This window comes from Rissa tridactyla, chromosome 8, assembly GCF_028500815.1.
Source record: "Rissa tridactyla isolate bRisTri1 chromosome 8, bRisTri1.patW.cur.20221130, whole genome shotgun sequence".
NCBI classification, from domain to species: Eukaryota; Metazoa; Chordata; class Aves; order Charadriiformes; family Laridae; genus Rissa; species Rissa tridactyla.
This window is the reverse complement of record NC_071473.1, coordinates 17,740,996-17,764,605: the sequence shown is the minus strand read 5'-3', so window position 1 is coordinate 17,764,605 and position 23,610 is coordinate 17,740,996. Positions and strand designations below refer to the sequence as shown.

At 56.5% G+C, this 23,610-nt stretch overlaps 2 protein-coding genes across 2 annotated transcripts; one reads left to right on the top strand and one right to left on the bottom strand.

Moving 5' to 3' along the window:
* Positions 1-3,467: 3,467 nt before the first annotated feature.
* On the top strand, positions 3,468-19,275 carry CCDC78 (coiled-coil domain containing 78). The gene is made up of 16 exons (XM_054211781.1): positions 3,468-3,524; positions 4,606-4,656; positions 5,203-5,331; positions 5,765-5,851; positions 6,129-6,308; positions 9,584-9,751; positions 9,835-9,885; positions 10,554-10,642; positions 11,221-11,299; positions 11,776-11,901; positions 12,990-13,201; positions 13,829-14,000; positions 14,328-14,371; positions 16,021-16,087; positions 17,490-17,590; positions 18,690-19,275. The coding sequence occupies exons 1-16, from the start codon at positions 3,468-3,470 to the stop codon at positions 18,814-18,816; spliced, it is 1,740 nt and encodes a 579-aa protein (XP_054067756.1). The 3' UTR covers positions 18,817-19,275.
* A 209-nt stretch (positions 19,276-19,484) lies between these two features.
* ANTKMT (adenine nucleotide translocase lysine methyltransferase) lies at positions 19,485-22,501 on the bottom strand. The gene is made up of 5 exons (XM_054211780.1): positions 22,322-22,501; positions 22,128-22,232; positions 21,207-21,347; positions 20,584-20,634; positions 19,485-19,982 (listed from the first exon to the last, which is right to left on the bottom strand). The coding sequence occupies exons 1-5, from the start codon at positions 22,499-22,501 to the stop codon at positions 19,794-19,796; spliced, it is 666 nt and encodes a 221-aa protein (XP_054067755.1). The 3' UTR covers positions 19,485-19,793.
* Between the last annotated feature and the right edge of the window lie 1,109 nt (positions 22,502-23,610).

Below are 23,610 nucleotides of genomic sequence, written 5' to 3'. Positions count from 1 at the left end.
GATGCTAATTACCACGCTGGTGGCCCATGTGGCCACGTGAAACCGTGTCACCTCCACCAGCCTGGCCGGGCTGGTTGCACTGGGGAAGGTGGGGACATCCCCGAGCCATGACTCAGGGATGCCAGGGCCATCGCTGGAGGCACAGACGGGAAATTTCACAAACTCTGAGTTTTGGGGGAAAAGGGGAGTCTCCAGGAGCGGGGGTCAGAGGCACACGGTGACAGGGAATGGCAGGACATCCTGTCCCAGCGGTGGCCGTCATGCAGAACAAAGTTGGATTTGGGAGATGAACAGAGAGATGGGAGGCAGCCACCTCGCCTAACTCATCGCGATGACAATGCCGGTGTGCCAGGGTGGGTAGGAAGGGGGTGAGGGTATCTTCCGTGTCCCGTGTAAGCTCTCCAGACCTGGACATGGGCGTCCTGCTGGTGGGTTCCCCCCCAGTGGCTGCTCCGAAGCTGATGGTGACGGAGGGAGCGGCCTGGTCCTTGGGGTGCCCGGCTGGTGGGACGGGGTGGGAGTGTGGTGGAGGGGCCACACACCTTGCTCCTGACAGAGGTTGCATGGCCATGACCCCTCATGCTGCCTGCTGTCAGGATGTCCCTGCCTATCCCGTCCCTGCCTGTCCCATCCCAGCCCTCCTTTTCAGCCCTGCAGGGAAGCACCTGGAGATGCTCGGGGGCGACAGGACCGGGCAATGGGCACTTGCAGCCCAGCAAACCCATCATCTCCTGGGCTGAATCAGAAGCAGCGTGTTCAGCAGGTCAAGGGAGCTGATTCTCCCCCTCGACTCCTGTGAGACCACCGCTGGAGCACACGTCCAGCTCTGTGGTCCCAGCACAAGGCAGACCTGGAACTGTCAGAGTGGGTCCAGAGGGGGCCATGGAAATGGTCTGGGGGCCGGAAGAACCTCTCCTGTGGAGAAAGGCTGGGGGAGTTGGGGTTTTTCATCCTGGAGAAGACTTTATCGCAGCCTGTCAATATATAAGGGGCCTTATAAGAATGATGGAAAGAGGCTTTTCACCAGGATCTGCAGAGACAGAAGGAGTGATAGTTTTAAGCTGGAAGCAGGTGGATTTTGGTTGCGTAGAAGGCAGAAATTTGTTGCGGTGAGTGTCTGGAGGTTTCCTAGCAGAGCTGTGGATGCCCCATCCCTGGAGCACTCAAGGCCCAGCTGGACAGTGTTGGAGCAGCCTGTCCCAATGGGAGATAATAGAATCATCGAATGTTTTGGGTTGGAAGAGACCTTAAAGCCCACCCAGTGCCACCCCCTGCCCTGGGCAGGGACACCTCCCACCACACCAGGTTGCTCCAAGCCCCGTCCAACCTGCCCTTAAACACCTCCAGGGATGGGGCAGCCACAGCTTCTCTGGGCAACCTGGGACAGGGGCTCACCACCCTTAGAATGAAAAATTTCTTCCAAATACCTAATCTAAATCTCCCCTCTTCCAGTTTGAAGCCATTCCCCCTCGTCCCATGGCTGCCCTCCCTGATCCAGAGTCCCTCCCCAGCTTTCCTGGAGCCCCTTTAGGGACTGGAAGGGGCTCCAAGGTCTCCCTGGAGCCTTCTCTTCTCCAGGCTGAACCCCCCCAGCTCTCTCAGCCTGTCCTCACAGCAGAGGGGCTCCAGCCCTCCCAGCATCTCCGGGGCCTCCTCTGGCCCCGCTCCAACAGCTCCGTGTCCTTCTGCTGTTGGTGGCCCGTTGGAGCAGCTCCAGGACAGGGCTGGGACCGGGTGGTCTTTGACGGTCCCATTCGATGCTCAGTCCCTCTGCGGGACGTGTCCCCCCTCCCCGAACCCCCCAGTTTCCCCCCCTCCCCGGGGCCGGTCGCCCGGCGGCGAGGGGTTGCCCCATCCCTGGAGCTTCCCGCCCTCCCGCCGCCAGGGGGCGCTGCCGCCCCGCCGCCCTCCCCCGGAAGCGCCCGTTGCCCTGGAAACGGGACGCGGCGGTTCCTGACCGGGCCCGGTCGCCTCCGCCGCAGCTTGTGTGAGGAGCTGGGAGGCCTCGCCGTCCCCGCTCTGCCCCAGCCCGCTTCGCCCCAGGAGTGTCCCCCCGACGCCCGGTGCCGCCCCGGGAGGGGCCGTGCAGGCCTGGGCCCGCGGCAGCTCCCCGCACCCGCTGCGGCCTCCAGTGGGGAATGCTGCGGCGGCGCCGGCCCCCCCCACCCCCGGCAACACTGGGCCACCCCGGCAGCAGGGTGCTCCGGTGGGCGCCCAGGGGGTGTCTGCTGGGCCCAGGAGAGGGTGTGCATTCACTTGGCCGGCGCTGGAAGCCAGATGGAGCCAGTCACTGCGCGAACGCTGTGCCGGGCCCCGCCGAAGCCTCCCGGGAAAGGCGTGAAGGCGGTGGCCACTCCCTCCGCTCCCTTCGGGGCTCGCCATGAGGGGCCGGGCACTGGCAGAGCCAGGTGTGTGTCTGTCCCTGCCGAGGGCTGGCAGGTGCTGGAGGAGAGGGGAAAATAAGCAGCGGGCATCAGGCTGCAGGCTCCAAATCTCCAACCGGTTTTCGTCCTCAGCTGCTGTGGATTTAGGGAGCGTTTTCACGTCTTAGAGCTGCGTCCTGGGTGTGAGTTTCATACCTCAGAGCTTGGTGGCGACCACCACGCGTTAAAGTGTCCTGGAGAAGAAGAGGGGAAGAAAAACTCAGTACAGAGTCGGCATTTCAGCTCTTCGCGGGGTTAACAATGCATATACTTTTTGTTTGGTTTTGCTCTGGGGCAGTGATGGAGATTTTGGGTTGCAGTGTCACCCTAAAACCTCATTTCCTCTGCCCAACTTTGCTATTCGTGGAGTCATCCAGGCCAAAATTTGCTTCGTATTTCCAAACCACCGGAAAAGCAGTCGGTGGCATTTCTAGTTGCTGGTACAGCGCCTGTCACAAAGGGGGGCTTCGCCAGGGTCTCCCAGGCACTGCAGGAGCATAATTAGCACTGTATATGTGTGTGTTAATTAGCTTTGTATTGCTGTCTGACCAGGTGAAAAGGACACCCCTACGGCTCGGGGAGCACCCAGCTTTGCCGGTGTGCTTGGGTGGGCTGTTAGCCCTCCTGCATCGGGCGTTTTGGGGTCTGGCCATGCCGCTGCTGGGTCCAGGGCAGCGGTGTGAGCCAGCCTGCGCCCGTTCCTGGGCCAGCAGCGGCTGCGGGTGCCTGTCCTCGGGGACTCGTATGGGGCTGAGAGCCGGTGGGAGACGATGTGCACCCGGGGAGCGGAGTTGCAGCTCGGTGCCGGAGCACCCACCGGAGACTTCCGAGCCCCCCGGTGCTGTGGGCGGTGTGTGAATGTGGCTTTCTGCTCGGCAGTGGGTGTGAAGAGAGTGTGAATTCTCATCAGCGCTTTCATTACCTTAATAAAATTACTTCAGGTCTGTTAAGTTCTACTGCAGAAAAATAAGACATAATTGCACGTTTCGTTAGCTTCTCCTTCCCCCGAGCCCCAGAAGAGCTCATCCCCTGGGTCTGGCTTCCATGGCCGTTCATGAAATCCACGTCGACTGTGGGATCTTCTCCAACAGCCTGGGCCAGGTGAGGAGCTGGTGAACTCTGCTCGGCACAGAGCTTCTGTCAGAATGGCCTCTCTCCCTCTTTCATCCTCAGCTTTGTCAGATAATAAGAAGTTATTCAGAGCTGTGGCCTTTTTGAAAAAGACTTTTTCAAAGCTTTTCTTCTGTTAAGAGACAAGTTCTTACCTAAACTCACCCACTCTACAGAAATAGCAGTGATAATAAGCCCGAAATGAGGAGATTAAGAACGGGCATGTGTTTTAACCCCTGGCTGTTGTTCACCGAGGTCTCCCAGCGTTTATCCACCACATCTTACGCTCTCCGTTACCCACACGCTTATGTCGGAGACTCTGTTCAAGTACTTTTAGCTTTGCACACCTGGGAGTTGTCCCATTGAGGCCCGGATTGTCGCAGTCTGGAGTCAGCGGCAGCGCGTAGACCAGATTTAGCACTGTCTGGGCTAATCTGAGGCTTTTTTTGCTTTAAAACTTGTCTTTTTTCACATAGCATCTCTGTTGCAAAGGGAGAAATTGGGGAAGGTCTTTCCTGTCACCAGCTGTAGCTTGGGCAGAGCTCAAAGATCCTGGTACCCCTTTGGAAGGCTCTTTGACACAGGAGGTACAAGGACCGTAGAGATCAAGAGAAAATTGCCTGGAAGTAAGTTGATGTTAGATGCTACTGGGATGGTCTTGGAGCAGATGGTTGGATTCATGGATTAATTCAGGGGTTAATCAGATCTTAAATTCTCTAACGATCCCTGTGTAGGGATGGAGACCCTACAACTGGGTTTTGGGAACAGTCTGTAATATAAATGGAGTGGTACCTCCTAGCTGCACTATGGCTTCACTGGGGGTATCTGCTCAGCTTCTTGGTTCGGTATCTGCTGTGCGCCATCTTAAGAATACAGAAACCTCCTGACAAGTGTGATTTCCCGAGGTGACCGTAAGAATTGGCTCCACCTTATGGTGGATGAAGGTGGATGCCCCACCCGCTAGTAACCAAAGTTGTTAGCAACGTCGCTTGTGCCCAACCAGAGGGAAAAGTTGCCACTATAGAGATCCTTAGATCCTTCCTTTTGCCATCAGCCACTGCCTGCCTGATACTGTGCAACGATCCTGGACTCCGGGCACATGGATATTGCAGAGAATGAGAATGTAAGTACCCTGACAGAGTATCATCATAGTTTTGCATCTTGGTGGGAAAACTGTAAGTATGAAGGTCTGCAGCCACCTCCGGGGTCGTGGAACCAACACTCTACAAATTACATTATCAGGGACTGGAGCGATAGGACAAAGGGGAATGGTTTTACACTGCAAGAGGGGAGATTGAGATGAGATCTGAGGAAGAAATTCTTGGCTGTGAGGGTGGTTAACCCCTGTCCCAGGTTGCCCAGAGAAGCTGTGGCTGCCCCATCCCTGGAGGGGTTCAAGGGCAGGTTGGACAGGGCTTGGAGCAACCTGGTGTGGTGGGAGGTGTCCCTGCCCAGGGTGGCACTGGGTGATCTTTAAGGTCCCTTCCAACCCAAACCATTCTATGATTCTATAAATCCTAGTTGCGGGAGGAAAACAGCAGCTGAAAATCCCATCTATAATCTATTGAAGTTCTGAAAAAACTGTATATGCTCTGCTCTTCCACCAGCACGGGGGAGAGGAGGGCTCTGCTGGCTGGCACCAGCTGTCGGAGCTCTTGTGTGTCTCTAGGTGCGGCTGCAGGATAGGAATGAGAGGCCGTACGGGTGCAGAGACCCGCAGGAGAGGACGGGGAAGCTGGCTGGCTCCAAACCAGATTTGTCAGCCAGAACGGGCTTCAACGAAGAGGAAAAATTGAAGGTAAAAGAAATACATTAGAAGCTGGAGAGAACTGAGCTGTGAAGCCGTACGGGGCCAGTAGTTCTGGAGTGGAAATTTCTTCTTAGGAAGAAATTCTTGGCTGTGAGGGTGGTGAGCCCCTGGCCCGGGTTGCCCAGAGAAGCTGTGGCTGCCCCATCCCTGGAGGTGTTCAAGGGCAGGTTGGACGGGGCTTGGAGCAACCTGGTGTGGTGGGAGGTGTCCCTGCCCAGGGCAGGGGGTGGCATGGGGTGGACTTTAAGGTCTCTTCCAACCCAAACCATTCTGTGATTCTATGAAATCTGGTGGGAAATGTTGGGGCCTCTTTCCAGGGGTGCATGTTCTGTGCTCACATTCCCCGGTGTGACCCATTGAAACAGTATCTTGGCCTCAGAATCAGTCCGTGGCCTTTTATAATGTCCTTTCTCTCTCATAGATTTCCAAAGAGCTCGTTGATCTCCAGATCGAGACAAACAAAATGAAGGAGCAGTATGAGACGGAGAACTTTGAACTGAAAAACATGGTATCCAAAAGTTTGAAGTAGAGTTGATTGAGCTCTGCCCATACCTTTATCCAGAACTGTAGTTCGTTACATGTCCATCTTTTCTTTGCTTGCTGCGTTCTGCTGGCTTTAGCTAGCGCCATGAATCCCCCCCCCGACACCCCAGATACCATGAAACTCATGTGAAACTCATCCCTCTCTTGAGTTATAGCGTACCAGAACCTCTTTGGCCAAATAAAAGCCCTGTGATGGCTGCTGGTCTCTGCCACAGTCTAATTCCGCTGCCTCCCCTCTGCAGATCCTGGCCCTGGAGAACCGCGTGCAGGAGCTGGAGCTCTGCAGTCAGAAAGTCACTGGGGAGCGGGATGCCTTAGAGGAACGCCTGCACGCTCTGGAGACCAGTCGAAAGGAGCTGGCGGATGAGTACATCATTTTGAAAAGCAATTACCTGGCCCTGGGCAAAGAACTGGACCAGGAGGTGAGACGGGCTGCAGTGTTCGCCCTGATGTTCTTGGCTCCGTCTCGCAATTACCTGATCTTCAGCCAGCTTGGGTGGCTTTGGGTTGCGTATACATGTCACGGCTGAGGTCCAGTGAGGTTTGTCAGCTGTGAGACAGCGTAGCTTGGGCACGGTTTTGTTTTCAGGGCCAAAGGATTTCTTGTAACGTGGTCGCCTTCTAGCAGGCCTTGCAGCACCTGCTCTGCTCGGCAGGGACAGCGCTGAGCCCACGCTGACCCATGTGCCGTGCTGCGCTGGGCACCCCGCTGTCAGAGTCCTCTTCTTTTCACGCCACCCCGGATCCCCGTCACTAGCAGTGACGAGGAGGTCACCACGGGGCTGGCCGGAGCGTGCGTCGCAGGTCCCTCCTGACTGCCAGCACGCTTTGTTTCCCTGTTGTTTCTGCATGGCTTGCGCAGGCTGCACGTGAACCGATTGTAGTTGCTCTCATTTCGTACGGCGGTGGGAAGGGGCCTGGAAGTTTTTGAGGTCGGCGAGTTTATAAAAACCCTGAATGTAAGCAAGTTTCTGATTGTTCCTTCAAATATAGCGAATTTCCTGGTGGCTGTTAGTTTAGCGATTATTAACTAAAGCCTTTTGGACCCAGGTTTGTGTGTTTCTTTGGCAAGAATAGCTACTTCAATAAACCTTCCTCTCTTCCCTCCCTCCCCCCCCTCCCACTTCTCCTTCTTTTTGAGTTGAATCGGATGACTGACACCCTCCTGCCTCCCTCCCCTGGCAGGGAGTTTAGCTGGTGCAGCCAAATGACTCGGTTTACCGTGCAGGGCTGTGATGGAGAGATGTGGGGCTGGAACCAGGCACGCTGGTTTGGGCAGTGTCCAGTCTCTCTTTATGGTGAGCATCCCTCCGCAGAGCTCCGGTAGAGGAGCATACGAGGTCAGGATCATCCCGTTGCAAATAAATGAGTTAGTGACTCTTGTGAAGCTATCGTTTGTCTCCCGTAAGCTGAGAAATGGAAATTTCTTAGGAGGAGGCAAGCTCAGCTGCTTGCAGGGGTGCGAACCCACCCCGTCGTCCTGCCGGAGCACGAGGCAGAGCGCGTGTGGCTGAGTGGCAGCAAGGCGGCACGCTGCTGAGACACGGCACCGCCGGGCTGCCGAGGAATATCTCGGCGTTCGGCAGCCTTGGTTGCTTCTTGTCCCCAAGGGGGTGCAATATGTTAGTCAAAAATGGGATTTTTTAGGTGGCTGACATCTCTAAGGGATGGCTTTAACAGGTTGTGGTGGTAATAACACCCTGTTTGCACGTGGTTCCTGGTTTCCTGGTTTCCTGTGCTTTCAGAAGGAAAGCACATGGATTCAGTTATGTGCCTGGATAGCATCCCGAAGAAGTGGTGGAGCAGGGTCCAGAAGCCAAAGGTGAACTCCTTGGTTGTGATTCGTAGGCTGAGGATTTTACCCCAGTTTCTTGGCTCCGACTACCAAATATCCCTGCCTGAAGCAAAAGAGGCTCCAACTTGGCAGGCTGGGACTTGTCACGGCATGGGCCTCTTGCTCATTATTTTCCCAGTGCGGACTTTCCCAAAGGAAATGGGAAAAGCAGCCTGCGGTTCTGCCCCCTCCCCTTCCCCGGCGCTCTTCTGGGGAGACAATGAACCTTTTACACATTCCCAATTACAAGTGCTACTTGTGACCTTGCCAATATGTTGTCATGGCTGCTTGGCGCAGAAGCAGCTCGGCGAGCTCATTCAGGGTGCCTTGTACGGGAAGGGTTCGAGCCTCTGAATTGTCGCGGCCCCCATTGTACGGCTCGATTCACACATCGCCCCATGTCTGTCCCAGGCGAGGGAGCGCGGCGGAGCTGGCCCTTGCCTGTCCCTGGGGAAGTGCCTTCCAGAAGATGCCAGTCAGGCACTTTGTGCCTGTTTTCTAACTCGCTGTAAATTCTTCCTTTTCAAGACGCTGACCTTTTCTCAACTCTCCGTTTCCTCCTCCCTTTTTGTTCGGCGGGCTCGGACCGGCTGCGGCGGCGGTACAAAGTGAGGCTGTCGGGAGGGAACCCAAATGGCTGTGAACCGGTTCCACGCCGGGGTTTTCCCAGGAGCCCGGCCAGGCTTGGGAGCACAGGGGAGGCAGGGAAGCCCGCGGCCGACCTGGGACTGCCTCCTTCTTTCCCTAAACTGGTACTTCTGCGCTTGTGTGACCCCCTCTGATCAAATTGTCAGGGCTGACAGCTGCAGATGGATGGTTTTCAGTTGGAGAACAAGCAGCCTGTCTCTGCATAGCTGTCAGTTTTCACAGCTGTATATCTCACCTCTTTGTCAGCCTCTTTTCTCCTCTCCTCTCTCCCTCAGCCCACCCTGTGCTATCTTTTGATAAGCTATTCTCTCCACGAATGACTCAGATGACCTCTGCCTCCCATCCTCCCGATTCACTGCCATGGTAACAATTACTCAAGCTTGTCCCCAGTCATAAACCCCATCAAAGCTTTGTTACCGACATAGAAACCCTCCCGTGAGACATGAATTCCCCCAGTGTTCCTTCCAGATCACCTGTAACAGAGCCTTTCTCATTCAGATCCTCTTTATCTTTTGGAAATGTGTCACTTCACACCAGCGCCCGCTTTGAATCTCTGCTGCCTACACGGTGCTGGGGGCTGGCTGCTGCTGGAGGGATGCATTCAAACAAAACTGGAATTAGCTGGGTGGCGCCAGCCTGGATGGGTGGATGGATGGAGGGATGGAGGGATGGATGGAAGGACAGAGGGATGGATGGAAGGACAGAGGGATGGATGGAAGGACGGAGGGATGGAAGGATGGAGGGATGGATGGACATTTGGCCCTACATTATGGAGCCCCACACTGTTCAAAGCCGTTGCATGGGGAAAGACATGCCTGAAGTGGTGGGAAGTCGTGGGGAGGGTACAGGGTTAGAGAGAAGGGGGAGGCTGGGGGTCAGGACGCAGAGGTGGTGGCAGAGCTGTGCCCAGGGCTGGGCTGGCACCGGGATCTCTGTCTGAATGCGAGAGCGAGATAGGCAGAGGGAGTAAGGTTATGTGTGAATAATCCTGATGCCTGGCGATGATCCGTATCCCACATTTCCATGAGAATTAGAAAATCACTGATATCTTTGGACATATGAGAGACAACTAAAAATAAAGCTTGCTTTCAGGAGGGGACGTGAGTGCCTGCTTCGTGTACACACCAAGAGCAGCGGGTATGTGCTGAACAGACGGCGCGTGGAGCCAGAGAGGCACAATTTCAGAAGCTCTTTCCTTCTTGCTTGATCTGGCAGGTCATGAAGAATGAAGAGCTCAGCCTAGAGCTGCTCACCCTGGCCAATGCCAGGAGCACCCTTCCCCACAGAGAGAGCAACCACGTCCCTGCCATGGCCCATGAACCCTCCGCTGAGCTGGAAAGAGCGCGAGCAACGGTGCGTCGTCTCTCGGCTCGGAAATTGAAGGTAAGGACCTCTCTGCCCTGTCGCTTGCTCCTTGGGGAACAAGAATCTAACAGGCACCTTCTTCTGTCTCTTGCTAAAACCAGCCAGAAGATGTAGTCGCCTCCGAACAGGAGCAGCAAAGGCTGGAGAGAAATGTGAGTGTGTGGGGGTCTGCTCCTGGATCCTCGGGGAAGGAGAGGGGGGAATTTATTCCGAGTATGGCTGCCAGCTCCTGGTGCTAACTTGAATTTTGTGGATGAGCTGTTGCCTTGATTTATTTTAAGTTGTCTTTAAGCTGTGCCGTTGAAAAAATGAGACTAGAATAACTCTAGCTCCTTGTGCAGGCAAAAGCTGAGAGGGGGCGGCTCTGGTTCCCTCGGTCGGTGGCCCTGGGTGAACAGAGGCAGGAGTTTAAAAGCCAACAAGTGCAGAGGACACGTGCTTATTTTCTTCTTGCCGATAATTGAGAAAGATGGGGGTGATAAAGCACCCAAAAGCCAGGGCACGGAGATGCTCCCTGCCTCCTTCCCACCTGCAGCCTGTGCCACACCAGCTTGGGCTCCACCACCAAGCTCCCGCTGGGAATCTGCCTCTCGGAGCAAGAGTCTCCCTTGGGGGAGCAACACACGTGCGCTTCCATGTGCCCTGTCTCCAGAGCACGCTCCTGGTGCGCTATGGGGCAGTGCTCACTCCCAGTTTAAGCCTGTCCTTTCCCCAGTATGTCACTGGTCAGCTGGACTTGTGCTTAGCTGGAGGCTCTCCTTATGAGTCCCTCTACTTACCTCAGCCCTCTGTCTCATCTTCCTCTTCGTCTGTCCCTCAGTTGCTTGGAAACCAGGATCACATCAAAGCGGAGCTTGAAAAACTGAAGCAAACCTACGACTTGCAGCAGCAGAAGCTGGAAGAGAGAGTGTGAGTGTTGGAGGGCACGTCCTTCTGTTTGGCTGGGCATTTTATGGAGCAGCTGAATTTGATGCTTGGGCAGAGGAGAGGAGGCAGCCTGACTTTGGTGGCGCACCGGGTGGGAAATGACGGTTCACCCTTGGAAGAAGTGAGGCCTGGAAGCAAAACTTGATGTTTTCAAGGTGCTTAAGAGGGTTAGCTGGCAGCTTAAAAGCGGTCTTTAGGTACCTGACTGCCCTGTGCACCTCTGAAAATCCACCTTCAGTGACACACACACGGCCAACGTGTGACAGCCCAGAGAGGAATCCAGCCCCAGCCCTTACCCCCACAGTGGTTCTTCCATTGACAGGCTGGGATGGGGTCGGTGTCCTGGCAAGGGCTGCCACAGCGGGGACGGTGGACAACTAGTCCTTCTGACTGGGGAGCGTGTTCACCTTTGGCTGCGAGAGCTCTGTGGCCGCTGGTTGGCGCACAGCTGATGTGGGCCAGCATCCCGTAGGGATTCCCTTCTCAAAGTTGTCTGTATTGGACCTACAGAGCAGTCCTGGGGGGGGTAAAATAAACACACCTTCTTCCCGTGTGCCCAGGATTGCGATGGGGAAGGAACTACAGGAGGCAAAGGCAGCGATTGGGGACACCCAGTGCAAGCTGGTGGAGCAGTCGGCGGTAAGAGCAGGCTCCCTTCCAGCACCCAGGACCACCCCTGCTCATCCGTTCCTGCTGGGTGCAATGCGCTTCTCCTGGAGCTAGCAGGGGATGGATGTCTTGTACTGAGCTACTCTGACATGTCTCCCTCTCCAGGGAGTTCGTCATACCAAGGTGTGCTCCTCCTTGCGCAGTTTCCTTCTCCAGGGGTTTGATGCACGTGGTGGAAGGTGCTGTTTGCCACAGGTGGTGGGAGGAATTTTGTTCCCCGATATTTAGAGAGTTGGTGAAATCACCGGGCGGGGGGAATTGCAAATGACGGAAGGCAGCAGGAGAAAAGAGACTATAAACATTTCCAGTGGGCTCCTGTGAAAGCCCAGGACCTTCCCAGCTCTAGTGAAGCTAGAAATGAAGCCTCCCATCTCTTATGGAACTTCTTAGTGCCCCTGGCTTAGCCAGAGGATGAGGGCGGCCGCGTGTGTGTTCGTTGTGCCCAGGTGCTGCTCACCTCCCAGAGCCAGCTCCAAGAGGTGGAAGCGGAGAACTCCCGGCTGCAGCTCCGGCTGAAGCAGCTGAATGAGGAATATCGCTCCCGGCTCGCGCAGTACATCAAGGACGTGGCGGTGGGTACCCCCAGCCCCAGGGGCTCTCCCAAGCTGGGGGGGTCTCTCCATGCTGGCTGTCTACATCTTGCAGGCTGCTGCTGTTTCCCCTCCTCGCTGGGCTGCCGAGCAGAGAAGGCAATGGGGCTTGGGGAACCCCATGCTCGCAGCTGGAAGGGGGCTCCCTGCCCTCGGCTTGGCCTGGGGGAGGAGATGCCACTCCCCCCCCTCTCCTCACCCAGATTTCCCCTATGGCCACACAAAACAGTCTGTGAGTTTCTGCTGGGGGACTTTTCTTGGTCAGATTACTTGGATTGAAAGATCCTCTTATTTACAATGGCTGCCTTCCAGTTGGCTTCTAATCCCCATTGCCCTGACAACGTCCCTCAGCAGGCCAGACCATGCCACTTCTGGCTTTGTCACCGCCTCCATGGTGACTCTGCTGCTGTCCCCGCGGGGAGCTCTGCCAGCCTCCATGGTCGGTTAGAGCCCTGTAACACCAGGGCCCGGGACCTGTTCTGGGATCAAGCACCTTTGACATAGAGCGGGGACCCAGAGCATGGTGAGGACTCGGCACAAGGCAGGCGTTTCAGGCAGGTTCAGGCACGGATACATGACTGTGTTGAGCAGTGAGGCTGGGAAGAAATCTCTTCCCCCCACCCCTAGGTAGCAGCAAGCAGGTTTTGGCAAAACCTTCTGCGCCGGGAGAAGGCTGGTACCAAAGAACACGGTGTGGTGATGGATCAGGAGACTAAGCAAAGCAATTTTCACTTTTAAGAATAGTTTAATTTCTAACAGAGCGATGTTGAAGCATCTCCTAGCCAGCAGAGAGAGTGGGGCAGGGTGGAAAGAATATGGGACTAGAGATGGTAACTCCCGACACCAACTCCTTTTTCCCTAGGCGGCTCACTGATGCGGTACAGATGTCTTCTCTGTCTTGAAGGACCATGATGAAAGTTAATTATTCTTTCCCCCTCTTAGAAAACAGAAGATATGCCCTATTCCCTGTGCTGGTAGCACAAACCTGCCTGGATCGTTGTGGGAAATGGGTTATTGTGCCCGAGGGAACGACTTGATCACCTCCATTTCTTTCTCTGTATGTTTTAAAGGACTACATGGATAGCAAATCCAGCAACGTGGCGGGGCCTAGCAAATCCCCCGCTGATCACGCTCACATGAAACGCTTTGTGGACAGCATGCTGAAGGATATCAGGGCTTCCTACAAGTCTCGGGAAGAGCAGCTAGCCGGAGCGGCACGTGGCTACAAGAAACGCATAAAGAACTTGGTCAAGAAGCATGAGAACCTGCTGATTGCTTACGGGTAGGGTTAAGCCAGGGGCTGGGCTACCTCTGTCTCCTCAGCTCATCGCTAAGGACCAACTGGAAATGCCCCAGAGCATCCAGTCCCTTTGCTGACAGGGAGGAAAAAGGGGGCTCCCAGGTGGAGCAGAGGATCTGGAGGGCATGTTTATCTCCGACAAGCCAGGAGCAAGGTGTCTCCAGCTACACATCAGGGTGCTCTGGACACCCTGGAGCTTCTCGGCCACATACGTTTCTCCCATGTAAAACTTAGGGCAAGAGATGGATTCCCCGTTGGATGGTGTGGAAATGCAGAGGTACCACAAATAACTCCTGCCTCCCAGCCCGTCTCCACGGTGTTCTCAGCTCTGCTCCACAGCTCTCTCAGCAGCTTGGGCTGTGGGAAGCAGCAGAAATTCTTGTGGCATAAAAGCCACAAATAGCTCTAGGACAAGCTCCTCTCAGAAACACTCCCAGGAATATCGTGCATGCTGCTGGGCTCTCCCACTTATCCTTTGCAGGTGGACTGGTTCTCGGTGGCCAGAAGCCAGCAGATCCCAAGCGAACGGTTCCTCCATCAGCAGCAGAAGGGCTTGGTGTTGTCACCTAACCAAAGCTACCAGGGACTAACCCCTCTGGCACGTTACAGGCTCCAGCGAGAGCAGATCCGGTCCTTGGGCAGCAGCGCTACGGATTGTGGCCCTGCCGAGCTCCACTTTTCCATCACAGACCCTGAACTGCTGACAAACACAACCCGGGAGCTAAACCGGCTGCGGGAGGATAAAGCCAAACTGGAGATGCAGCTACATGAACTGCAGAAGGTGGTGGCCAGACTGCTGGCTTTCTGTGGGGGTGGAACTGGGGGGCAGTGGGGAGGGTCTCACAAGCGACAGATTCAGACCCTTCCATAGGCATTCCCTGGGGGTTTGCCGTGTCTGCTCGCTCGCTTCCTCATTTTGGGAAGAGACGGGGTGTCCGAGCAATCCCCTTGTTACTTCAACCCTGTTGCGTAGGGGTGAGTTACAGTTAGACCCAGGAGGCTGAGCAGCCCCACAGATTGGGGTCACGGAGCTTCCAAGTAGCAGGGACTGGGGTGAGACGGCGATGGTGTAACGCTTACGGGAATATTCTTCTTCCTTTGCCTTCAGAAAACACCGAAAGAAACCTCTGCCTTTCCGCTGTCTCCTGAGCAGTAAGTGCTGTTTGTTTCTCGGGGTATTTGTAATTCCGAATTCTCCTTGCTGAGTGGACTGAGGAGTCTTTTCTGCTTTACTCGGAGCTGGTAATAAATAGGGAGAAAGGGAGCTGCTAGGGACTCGGCTGAGGAGAAAAGCCAGCTGTCGTCTCGGCGCAGCGTTTCCTGCGGTGAAATGAGTTGGTCATTTGGGCCTTGATCCAAGAAAGCTCTTAAGCACATGTTTGATTTAATCATGTTTTTAGTCCCGCTGATCTCTTTAGAAGCCCATGTTAAGCGTACGCCCCCAGTGCTTTGGTGGATTGCAACCTGAGAAAGGCAAGTGAAACACCACCAGTTTGGCATGGTCTTGTTTCTCCTCCTCCCTCCCAATGCAGAAGTTGGGCTGGACACCTTGGCTGACCCTGTACCGATACCTCCCCAGCTTCCTAAAATGCCCTTTATTTGCTCATTTTTGATGGGCCTCTTCCCCTTGCTCTGTTATTCTGTTGAAATTCTATCAATTAGAGCTGTGGAGAGGTGGAACAAAGTGTAGGAGGAATCTGAGCTGGGATTTTTCAGCCTTTTAAGATGTGGGAGTCTAGAAAACACGTCAGGTATTTCATTAATGGGATGGCAGCACTGAGGAGTAGGTCAGTGCCTGAGCCACTGGGCTCTGGAGGATCATCTTCGACAAGAGCTTGAGCTCTGCCATGCTGAAAAATATTGGCAATCCTTGAAGAGATGCATTAATTTTGGCAGACTCATCCCATGAACAAGACAGAAAAGTACCAGAACCTGCATTTTAGTGATGCGTCTTGTTAAGGTTTTTATAGCTGCCGAAAGACTCCACACTTTCCACTTTTTTTCTTTGTGCCGATGGGTCTTACCCACGCCATGCCCACGTTCCTCTAGCTGGGGACATGAAGCCTGGCGTTACCGCAGCACTTCAGCCATCATTACTGCTGCTTCTCGTCATTATCAGCCGTTTATTGTTCCCTTTGCTTCTGCTCCCATGAAATCTCAGCCGTGATTTCCCGTGTGCCTGGGCTGGCGGGAGCGGGGTGGGGGTTGCAGCCACCAGAGGGAACTCTGGCAGTCCCAGCCGAGCCGCTCTGGAGCACAATGCATTCCTGCCTTCATACAACCCCAATTCCCCCAGCATCAGATGTGACCTGTATTTTGCTTATTCAGACTGGGATAGAATAGGAAGCACTTTCCCACGGCTGGGCTGCACAGACAGCTCACCTATCGCGCTCGGCGACCAGAACGGGTGGGTTTGTGCTCCCAAACATGAAAAGCGCCAGCGTTTGGCGTTGATCGCTCTCTGTTTCCGTCAAATTCAGTCCCGCAGTGTCAGGTTAAGGGCTCTTTCTGCACGGAGTCCTCTGCTGTGTTGGGTGTCGATGTGAACTTGGAACAAACCCAGCCGTCGCAGTGGGGAATCCCAGGTTGGCAGAAGGGCTGTGACTCTCGTGCCTGGGTACAGGGATGGCACTGCGTGCCCTGAAGAAGTCTAGAGCATCGGGAGAAGAAAGGTTCAGAGCGCTGGGATTTACGCTCTGATGGACACGAGTTACGTCCAGCCCTTGAACGGAGCTCTGTGATCTGCGGATGGGCTGGATTTGAATGTCTGGGCATGATCAAAATCTGCTTTTCTCCCCTAGGCAGCTGGATGAGGAGGGCTGGGCAGAGGTTAGGAAGCAGCTCCGGGAGTTTGCACGCACCACCCAGGTAAAGGTCTGGAACAGCCCAGCTGAAAAAAAGTTTATCCCTTACCCACCTGTCAAGGATGTGCTCAACACGCTTGAGGATGTGCAAGGACATGCTTGACATGTCATCCGCATGTCAAGGTAGGTGCTGCCCCGGGGCCAACACGCTGCTCCAGGCTGGAGCAGGGAAGCTTTCCTCGAAGCCTTGCTGTGGCGGCTTTGGCCTCAACCCACCAAGTGACACCAGCAGGTCCCTGACCAGTGACATATCAAGGCTGTAATTCCCTCCTGGTAAAAGGAGAGCAGCCCTTCCCAGCTCATCGCTGGACCGTATTGCTCCCTCTCTTGTTTCAGCACAAGCATTTAGGCGTGTGTATTACAAACTGGGACTATATTCGACCTGCCTCAGGTCTAGTTTGAATCTGAATCAGCTTCCCAGTCTGGTCCCCCCAGAGTGCAAGGCTATTTGTGCTGCGCTGGGCAATGGGATGGCCCAGAGTGGAGAGAAAAGCTCTCTCCATCCGCAACGCTGCTCTGGAGCACCCGTGAAACCGTGGTGATGCTCGCTGGGAGCGGGCTTGGCTGTGGGTTTTGCTGTCCCAGTGGTGGCAGGAGTGGGGAGAAGGGTTGGCGCTGGGATCCCTGCCATGCTGACTGGCACCCGCGGGGAAAAGGGCTTTGCAAACAGAGCAGAATTCAGCTTTCTGTGGTAGACAAGGCTATGGATGTGCTACCAGCCCGCGTCCGTGTTGTGCCCTCCTCTGTCCACGGCGACCTGAGCAAGTGCTCCACCTTTCTCTGGTCATGTAAAGCTAAACACCTAAATCTTCTGCAGCCAGAAGAAGGGAGATGCCATGGCTGAGAGGCTGGAGCGCGGCACCGGGAGCAGGTCCCGCTCCTGGCTCTGCTGTGCATCTCAGGGGTGGGCTCGGTCAAACACTTCGGATCCTCCTGGTGACACAGGGCCACTTTGGGTAAGATGACGATCTACTCTCCAGAGACACTGTGCAAAAAAACAGATGGGTTTTTTTTTTCTAAAAGGCAAAGTCATTTCCCTTTGCAACTAACTACCGGTGTGAAAGCTCTCTGGGTCCCAGTGCCAAATCTAGTGACTGTTCCACCCGTTGTCTGTGAAGCCTGTGTGACAGTTAACGATGGCCTGGCAGACCGGGCTTGCTGCCTGTCCTGGGGTGGCCCTGACCCCCGTGCCTGCTCTGCCCATGCCCGTAGAACGCTGTCCTAGTGTCACCAGGCTCCTTTCCCCAAGCGCATCCCTCCTTGGTTGCTTCTGTAGCCTAACGCCAAGCGGTGACGGAGCTGAGTGATGGGGACGCTGTCAGTCTCACCTGGTAGAGAGGGATTGAGCAATTTCACTCCTGTCTCACAGAGCTCCCTGTTTTCTCCATGTTTCCTTGCCCCTCCAGGAGGATTTGGAGCAGGAGAGGAGTCAGCTGCTGACTCGGGCGGTTGTGGCAGAAGAGCAGGTGTCGGAGCTGCAGGAATACATAGATAAGCATCTCGCAAGGTGAGAGATGGCAGCATCCCCCTTCACGTCTTCTCTGCTTTGTGCTCCCTGTTTATCTCCTGGGCTAATTGCCGGTGACACCGCCAGGCCGGCCGCGCTGTCAGCCCCTCACCTCGCCGCTGCCTTCCCACAGCTCTGCCAGCAGGGCTGATGTCCCACGGCATGTCCAGCTGTGCGGGGCAGCTGCCGCCGTCCCTCGCTCCGCAGGGCAGGAGGGGCAGCCTCTGGCCCGCTCTGCCGCACGTCTCCTTCCTGAGGGATTGCCTAAAATCTAAAGCCTTCCAGCATGGCCTGATCTATGGTCCTCTCTCCTTGGCTCATCACGCCCCGAAGCAGGGAGAACCACTCCTGGGGTAAGGAAGGGCGAGAACAAGCCCGGCATGTCTGTCGGAGCAAGGGTCCAACTCCGTGCCTGCCGTAACGCCCCAGCCAGCTCAGCTGTGATCTCGGGTCAGACTTGCAGGCTTGTTGCTGGTACCGTTACCTGGCAGAGCTGACAAAACACCTTTTAGCCTGGAGAAGAGAAGACTGAGAGGGGATTTTATCAATGCTGATCGATATCTAAAGGGTAGGTGTCAGGAGGATGGGGCCAGACTCTTCTCAGTGGTGCCCAGTGACACGACAAGGGGTAACGGGCACAAACTTGAGCATAGGAAGTTCCACCTAAACATGAGGAGGAACTTCTTTCCTGTGAGGGTGGCAGAGCCCTGGCACAGGCTGCCCAGAGAGGTGGTGGAGTCTCCGTCTCTGGAGACATTCCAAACCTGCCTGGACGCGTTCCTGTGCCACCTGCTCTGGGTGACCCTGCTTTGGCCAATGGGGTTGGACTGGGTGATCTCCAGAGGTCCCTTCCAACCCCTACAATTCTGTGATTCCGCAATTCCTTGGGAAACGTCTGCGGTTTTCTATCTGCCGGGGCTCAGATCCCAGCGTGGCTCAGCGCCTGGGCCGGCTGCTCTGCGTGAACTGGCACCGCCTGTCCTTCGCGTGCAGCAAACACAAAGCAAAGTGTAACTTTACACCCACAGCCCACCGTGTGTGAGCTCTCAGTGGGATTGTGACCCATGCGGGCAACGATGGTGCTGTTTCTTCCTTACAGGTACAAGCAGGAGATCCTCCAGTTGAGGAAACTCGCCGACAGCGAGATGCCACGCACGCTCAGCGCCAGGGCAGCCGATACTCCCTCGCTGCCCAGAGCCAGGAGGACCCTCAGCCACCAACCGTAGCTCTCCACCACAGCTCTGAGACGCCGCACAACCACGGGAAAGAGCAGGATTTAAAAGGAGGGAGCTTTCTGTTGTGTGGGCTGGCCGGGATGAGAATCCTTCCCCGGCTGAGAGCCGGGAGGCGCAGCAAGGGAAACCACGCGGGTGTTCTCAGGCTCAAATTAACAGCACTAAAATGGGACGAGACAACTGCGTCTTGTCTATCCTCTGACCCCTCAGCTGTAGGAATTCTGCTGGTCCCCGAGCACGTCCTGCCTCGGGACACGGGGTCAGGTTCCCAGGCAGCTTTTTCCTGCGGAGCCGGTATCATTCCTGCGACACCGCTTCTCCTGGCTCACACCTAGACTGCAGTCCAAGGGCGAAATCTGCTCCTGCCTTCGCTCCCCTCTCAGCTTCCAAGAGATAAGGCCAGGGCTGGCTCAAGCTAGACTTTGGTCCAAGGGGATGAGCTGCAATTTAAGGTGCGAAAACCTTTTTTTCCTCTGTGTTTGAGTGTTTTATAATGTTTCATACGGTGAGCAGGGCCAACCTGGATCCTTCAGCGGGAGAGCTGGACAAATGTCCTCCTGAGCCGCCTTCAAAGGGATGGCGGAGCAAAGCCTGAGGCCGGGAACGGCGGCTGCTCTGGCTCCAGGAGCCCCCTGCGGCTCCAAGGCAAAGCAAAAGTCTCAAGGGCAGAACCATCCAAATGTTTATTTTGAAAAATTAACTAGAAATAAAGTAGCAAACGTACAGAAAGAGGCACTGGCGATTGAGCCCTTCGACCCCGTGAGAATTCTAGGATTTCTAGGTCTGATTTTCCCCTCCTTTGCATCCCCCAAAACTTGTCTTGTCCCCTTGTCTTTGGAAGACAAGGAGGGGCCACCACCCTGCGAGTCTCCAGGGAAAAAGCCTGGCCGCGCAGCCTTCTCAAGGGCTGGAGAGGCTCTGAGCCCTACCAACGCCCACCCTTAATGCCGGCTTTAACCAGGCTGCCGTTAGACAGGGCTTCCCCCCACGCCGCTCTGCGCCGCTCGCCGCACCTCCTTCATGTCATAGGCCCAGACCTGCTCCAGCCCCTGCCCGAGGGTGCTGCTGGGGGTCCAGGAGGGGAAAGGGAAGCGTCCAGCCACCACCCGGGCTTCGTCGGGGAGTTCTGCGAGGAGCTTAGCGGCTAGGGGAGGTTTCTGGGGAGGGAGAGAGAGAGAGAGGCAGCCACGGCCAGGTGGCCGTAGGAAAGTCACGTAGCACGGCAGTGCCACCAGGGACCGCGGGGCAGCTTCCCAGCACGGCTGCGGGGGTCCCCAAGACCCTTCCGAAACGCAGGGCTGCTACCAGCCCTGTGCGTGGTCAGGATTAGGGCCAAATAACCAGCGACAGGACAAGAGGAAACGGCCTCAAGTTGCGCCAGGGGAGGTTTAGGATGGATATTAGGAAAAAATTTCATCCCCGAAAGGGTTGTCACGCATCACAACCGGCTGCCCAGGGACGTGGTGGAGTCACCATCCCTGGAGGGGTTTAAAAGATGGGCAGACGTGGCGCTGAGGGACGTGGGTCAGTGGTGGGCTTGGCAGTGTTAGTTTTACGGCTGGGCTCGGTTTTAAGCATCTTTTCCAACCTAAACGACTTGCTAAATTTGAGTGGTGCTGAGCACCACCTCACAGCAATGTCTGCTTGGCCTTATTTTTTTAAAGAGTCTTTGCCGCTGTCCCAAATCCTCTGTCTTTTCTACAAAAGCCCTCCCTCGAGCTCGCTCAGAAGAAGTCGGGGCAGGAGGGACCCACTTACCACGCTGGGGGCCAGGAACACGATCACATTGTAGCAATCGGAAAGATTCACCTTAAAAGAGAAGGAAAAGGCGGATGAAAGAAGCACCAGGCCCGGGGGGGGGTGGGCACAGAGGGGACTGTTCGGGTGGCCCAACGGCTTGCGGGCGATCTTCTCAACCTCGGAAGAAGCAAAGATGCCCCACAACGTGTGGGACGGGGATGTGCTGGTGTGACCGGGGAGCTGGGGGTGAACGCAGCGCCTCTTGGAAAACATCTGCCTCCAGCATCGTCCCAGAACCACGTTCCCTGCTGGTATTTCTCCAGTCAGGCTGCGGGTACCTGATGCCAGCTTTAGCAGCACGTCTCTGAAGGTCACCATGTGTCACCAGCACCTCAGACCTCTTCTCAAAGCCACTCTAAGAAGGAGCGCTGATGCGTACACAACCAGCAGCCAGCCACGGGCTGCCCAAGATGGTGTTCCCCTGGAAAAGAGGATGGTTTTTCCGCTTCCTGGGAGCAGCGTGGCTTGGGGAAGGAGCAAGCAACCCTCGGCAAAGCCTGTCCGGAGGTGTGGACCAAACCCTTGTCCTGCCCTAGCTATGGCCAGTACTGAGCACAGCCAGACCCTTGGGATGCTGTTACCTTCCACAGATCTTTCTTCAGGAAGGAAACCTTCCCGTGGTACCCAGCCTTCCAGGCCCGGTAGTTGGAGAGACACAGCAGCCAGGGATTGAGCTCATAGCCAACGGCTGGTCTGAGACCTTGCTTATAAGCCTCTACCACCTGGAGAGAGAGAGAAGAGTTGCAGCTAAAATGAACCTCAGCATCGCGTCTGGGGGGCAATCTTGGGGGGCAGGGGCTGTTGCCCTGCTCCACTCGCTCCCGCCTGCTGGCTCATGGGCAGGGTAACCCCAGTCCTTGGCACCTTCCAGCTGCAAAGGCTCTTTTCTCCTAGAGTTGTCGTTCCCACCCTGCTCACTGCATGCGATGCCTTCTAAGACCATCTAGGGCTGTCTAGGACCATCTAGGCTCGTCTATAGGGCCATCTAGGGCTACCTAGGGCCACCTGAAGTTGTCTATAGGGCCATCTAGGGCTGTCTAGGGCCATCTAGGGCTGTCTATAGGGATATCTAGGGCTGTGTAGGACCATCTAGGGCTCTCTAGGACTGTCTATAAAGACATCTAGCGCTCTGTAGGACCATCTAGGGTTCTCGAAGACTGTCTAAGACAGTCTATAGGGCCGTCTAGGGCCTCCTAGAACAATCTAGGCCCGTCTATAGGACCACCTAGGGCTGTCTATAGGGCCACCTAGGCCTGTCTAGGACCATCTAGGGGTATCTATAGGGCTATCTAGGGCTGTGCAGGGCCATCTAGGGCTGCCTAGGACCACCTAGGATGGTCCAAGACCAGAGCCAGGAGGACCACCCAGAACCACAGCCAGAAGCCAGGCTGGGGAGCTCCCAGCTGCCCTCCTGGTGAGCGTAGCCCCCCTCCCTGCCCTTTGCACCCCAGGGGCAGCCCCGAGCCCCCCCAGCACCCCACCCCCCCCTTGCCCGCCCTTACAAGCCGTCCATCTCCCGATCCCAGGTCCACCGTCTTCCCCGCGCGTCCCCGCAGCAGGGCCAGGGCGTTCGCCACTTGCTGGGGGCCGGAAGGCTGGTAGGGTACCTGGGGGACAGTGGGGGGGGGGGGGCGGTCAGGGAACGAGGGGGTGGAGGTCCCCGCGGTGTTGGGGGGTCTGGGGGCAGCGGCTGTACCTGGAGCCGCAGGGGGACCCGTCGGAAGCCGGGCGCCAGCAGGACGGCCCAGGTGGCCCAAGCGGCCACCCCGCTGGCCACCGCCAGCTCCAGCAGCCCCCGGCCACCCAGCTGCCCCCCTCCTAGCCGCCCCCAGCCCGCTTCCTCCGGCTCCATGGCTGCCGGAAGGGGTGGCCCCATCGCCCGCCCTCCGCCCCGCCCAGCGCCGGGACCGGCCCCGGGGCTGCGGGCAACGGCGGAGGGGGCGGGGCTCGGGGGGGACCGCGGCGGGGCGGGGGGGCCGTGGGGAACGGGGGGGTCGGGGCTGCTCCCCCCCTCCCCGGGGCTGGGTGTACGGGGCCGGGGGGTGTGGGACGGGCTGCTGGGGGTTGTGCGGGGCTGTGAGCGGGGCTGTGCGGGGCTGTGTGCGGTTGTGCGGGGCTGTGTGGGGGGTTGTGTGTGGTTGTGCGGGGCTGTGTGGGGTTGTGGGGGGTTGTGTGTGGTTGTGCGGGGCTGTGTGGGGTTGTGCGGGGCTGTGTGTGGTTGTGCGGGGCTGTGTGTGGGGCTGTGTGTGGTTGTGCGGGGCTGTGCGGTTGTGTGGGGCTGTGTGCGGTTGTGTATGGTTGTGTGGGGCTGCGTGGGATTGTGTATAGTTGTGTGCAGCTGTGTGCGGTTGTATGGGGCTGTGTGCCGTTGTGTGGGGCTGTGTGGGGCTGTGCGGTTGTGTGGGGCTGTGTGTGGTTGTGTGGGCTGTGTGGGGTGGTGTATGGTTATGTGGGGCTGTGTATTGTGTGGGGCTGGGTGCAGTTGTGTGCGGTTGTGTATGGTTGTGTGGGGCTGTGTATGGTTGTGCTGGGCTGTGTGAGGTTGTTGGGGGCGGTGTGGGATTGTGTATGGTTGTGTGGGGCTGTGTGTGTGGTTGTGTGCGGTTGTATATGTTGTGTGGGGCTGTGCGGTTGTGTGGGGCTGTGTGTGGTTGTGTGGGGCTGTGCGGTTGTGTGGGGCTGTGTGTGGTTGTGTGGGGCTGTGTGCAGTTGTGTATGGTTGTGTGGGGCTGTGTGCGGTTGTGTGGGGCTGGGTGTGTGGCTGTATGCGGTTGTGTGGGGCTGTGTATGGTTGTGTGGGGCTGTGTGGGGTGGTGTATGGTTGTGTGGGGCTGTGTGCGGTTGTGTGGGGCTGGGTGTGTGGCTGTGTGCGGTTGTGTGGGGCTGTGTGTGGTTGTGTATGGTTGTGTGGGGCTGTGCGGTTGTGTGGGGCTGTGTATGGTTGTGCCGGGCTGTGTGAAGTTGTTGGCTGTGTGGGATTGTGTA

Excerpts from the sequence above, each read along its gene's own strand:
- CCDC78 (XM_054211781.1), top strand. The coding sequence starts at position 3,468 with ATGGCCGTTCATGAAATCCACGTCGACTGTGGGATCTTCTCCAACAGC. Across the intron at positions 9,752-9,834 it reads TCTCGGCTCGGAAATTGAAG|CCAGAAGATGTAGTCGCCTC; the intron begins GTAAGGACCTCT and ends TGCTAAAACCAG. Across the intron at positions 17,591-18,689 it reads ATAGATAAGCATCTCGCAAG|GTACAAGCAGGAGATCCTCC; the intron begins GTGAGAGATGGC and ends TCTTCCTTACAG.
- ANTKMT (XM_054211780.1), bottom strand. The coding sequence starts at position 22,501 with ATGGGGCCACCCCTTCCGGCAGCCATGGAGCCGGAGGAAGCGGGCTGG. Across the intron at positions 20,635-21,206 it reads TGAAGAAAGATCTGTGGAAG|GTGAATCTTTCCGATTGCTA; the intron begins GTAACAGCATCC and ends TTCTCTTTTAAG. Across the intron at positions 19,983-20,583 it reads TGTTCCTGGCCCCCAGCGTG|AAACCTCCCCTAGCCGCTAA; the intron begins GTAAGTGGGTCC and ends CTCCCTCCCCAG.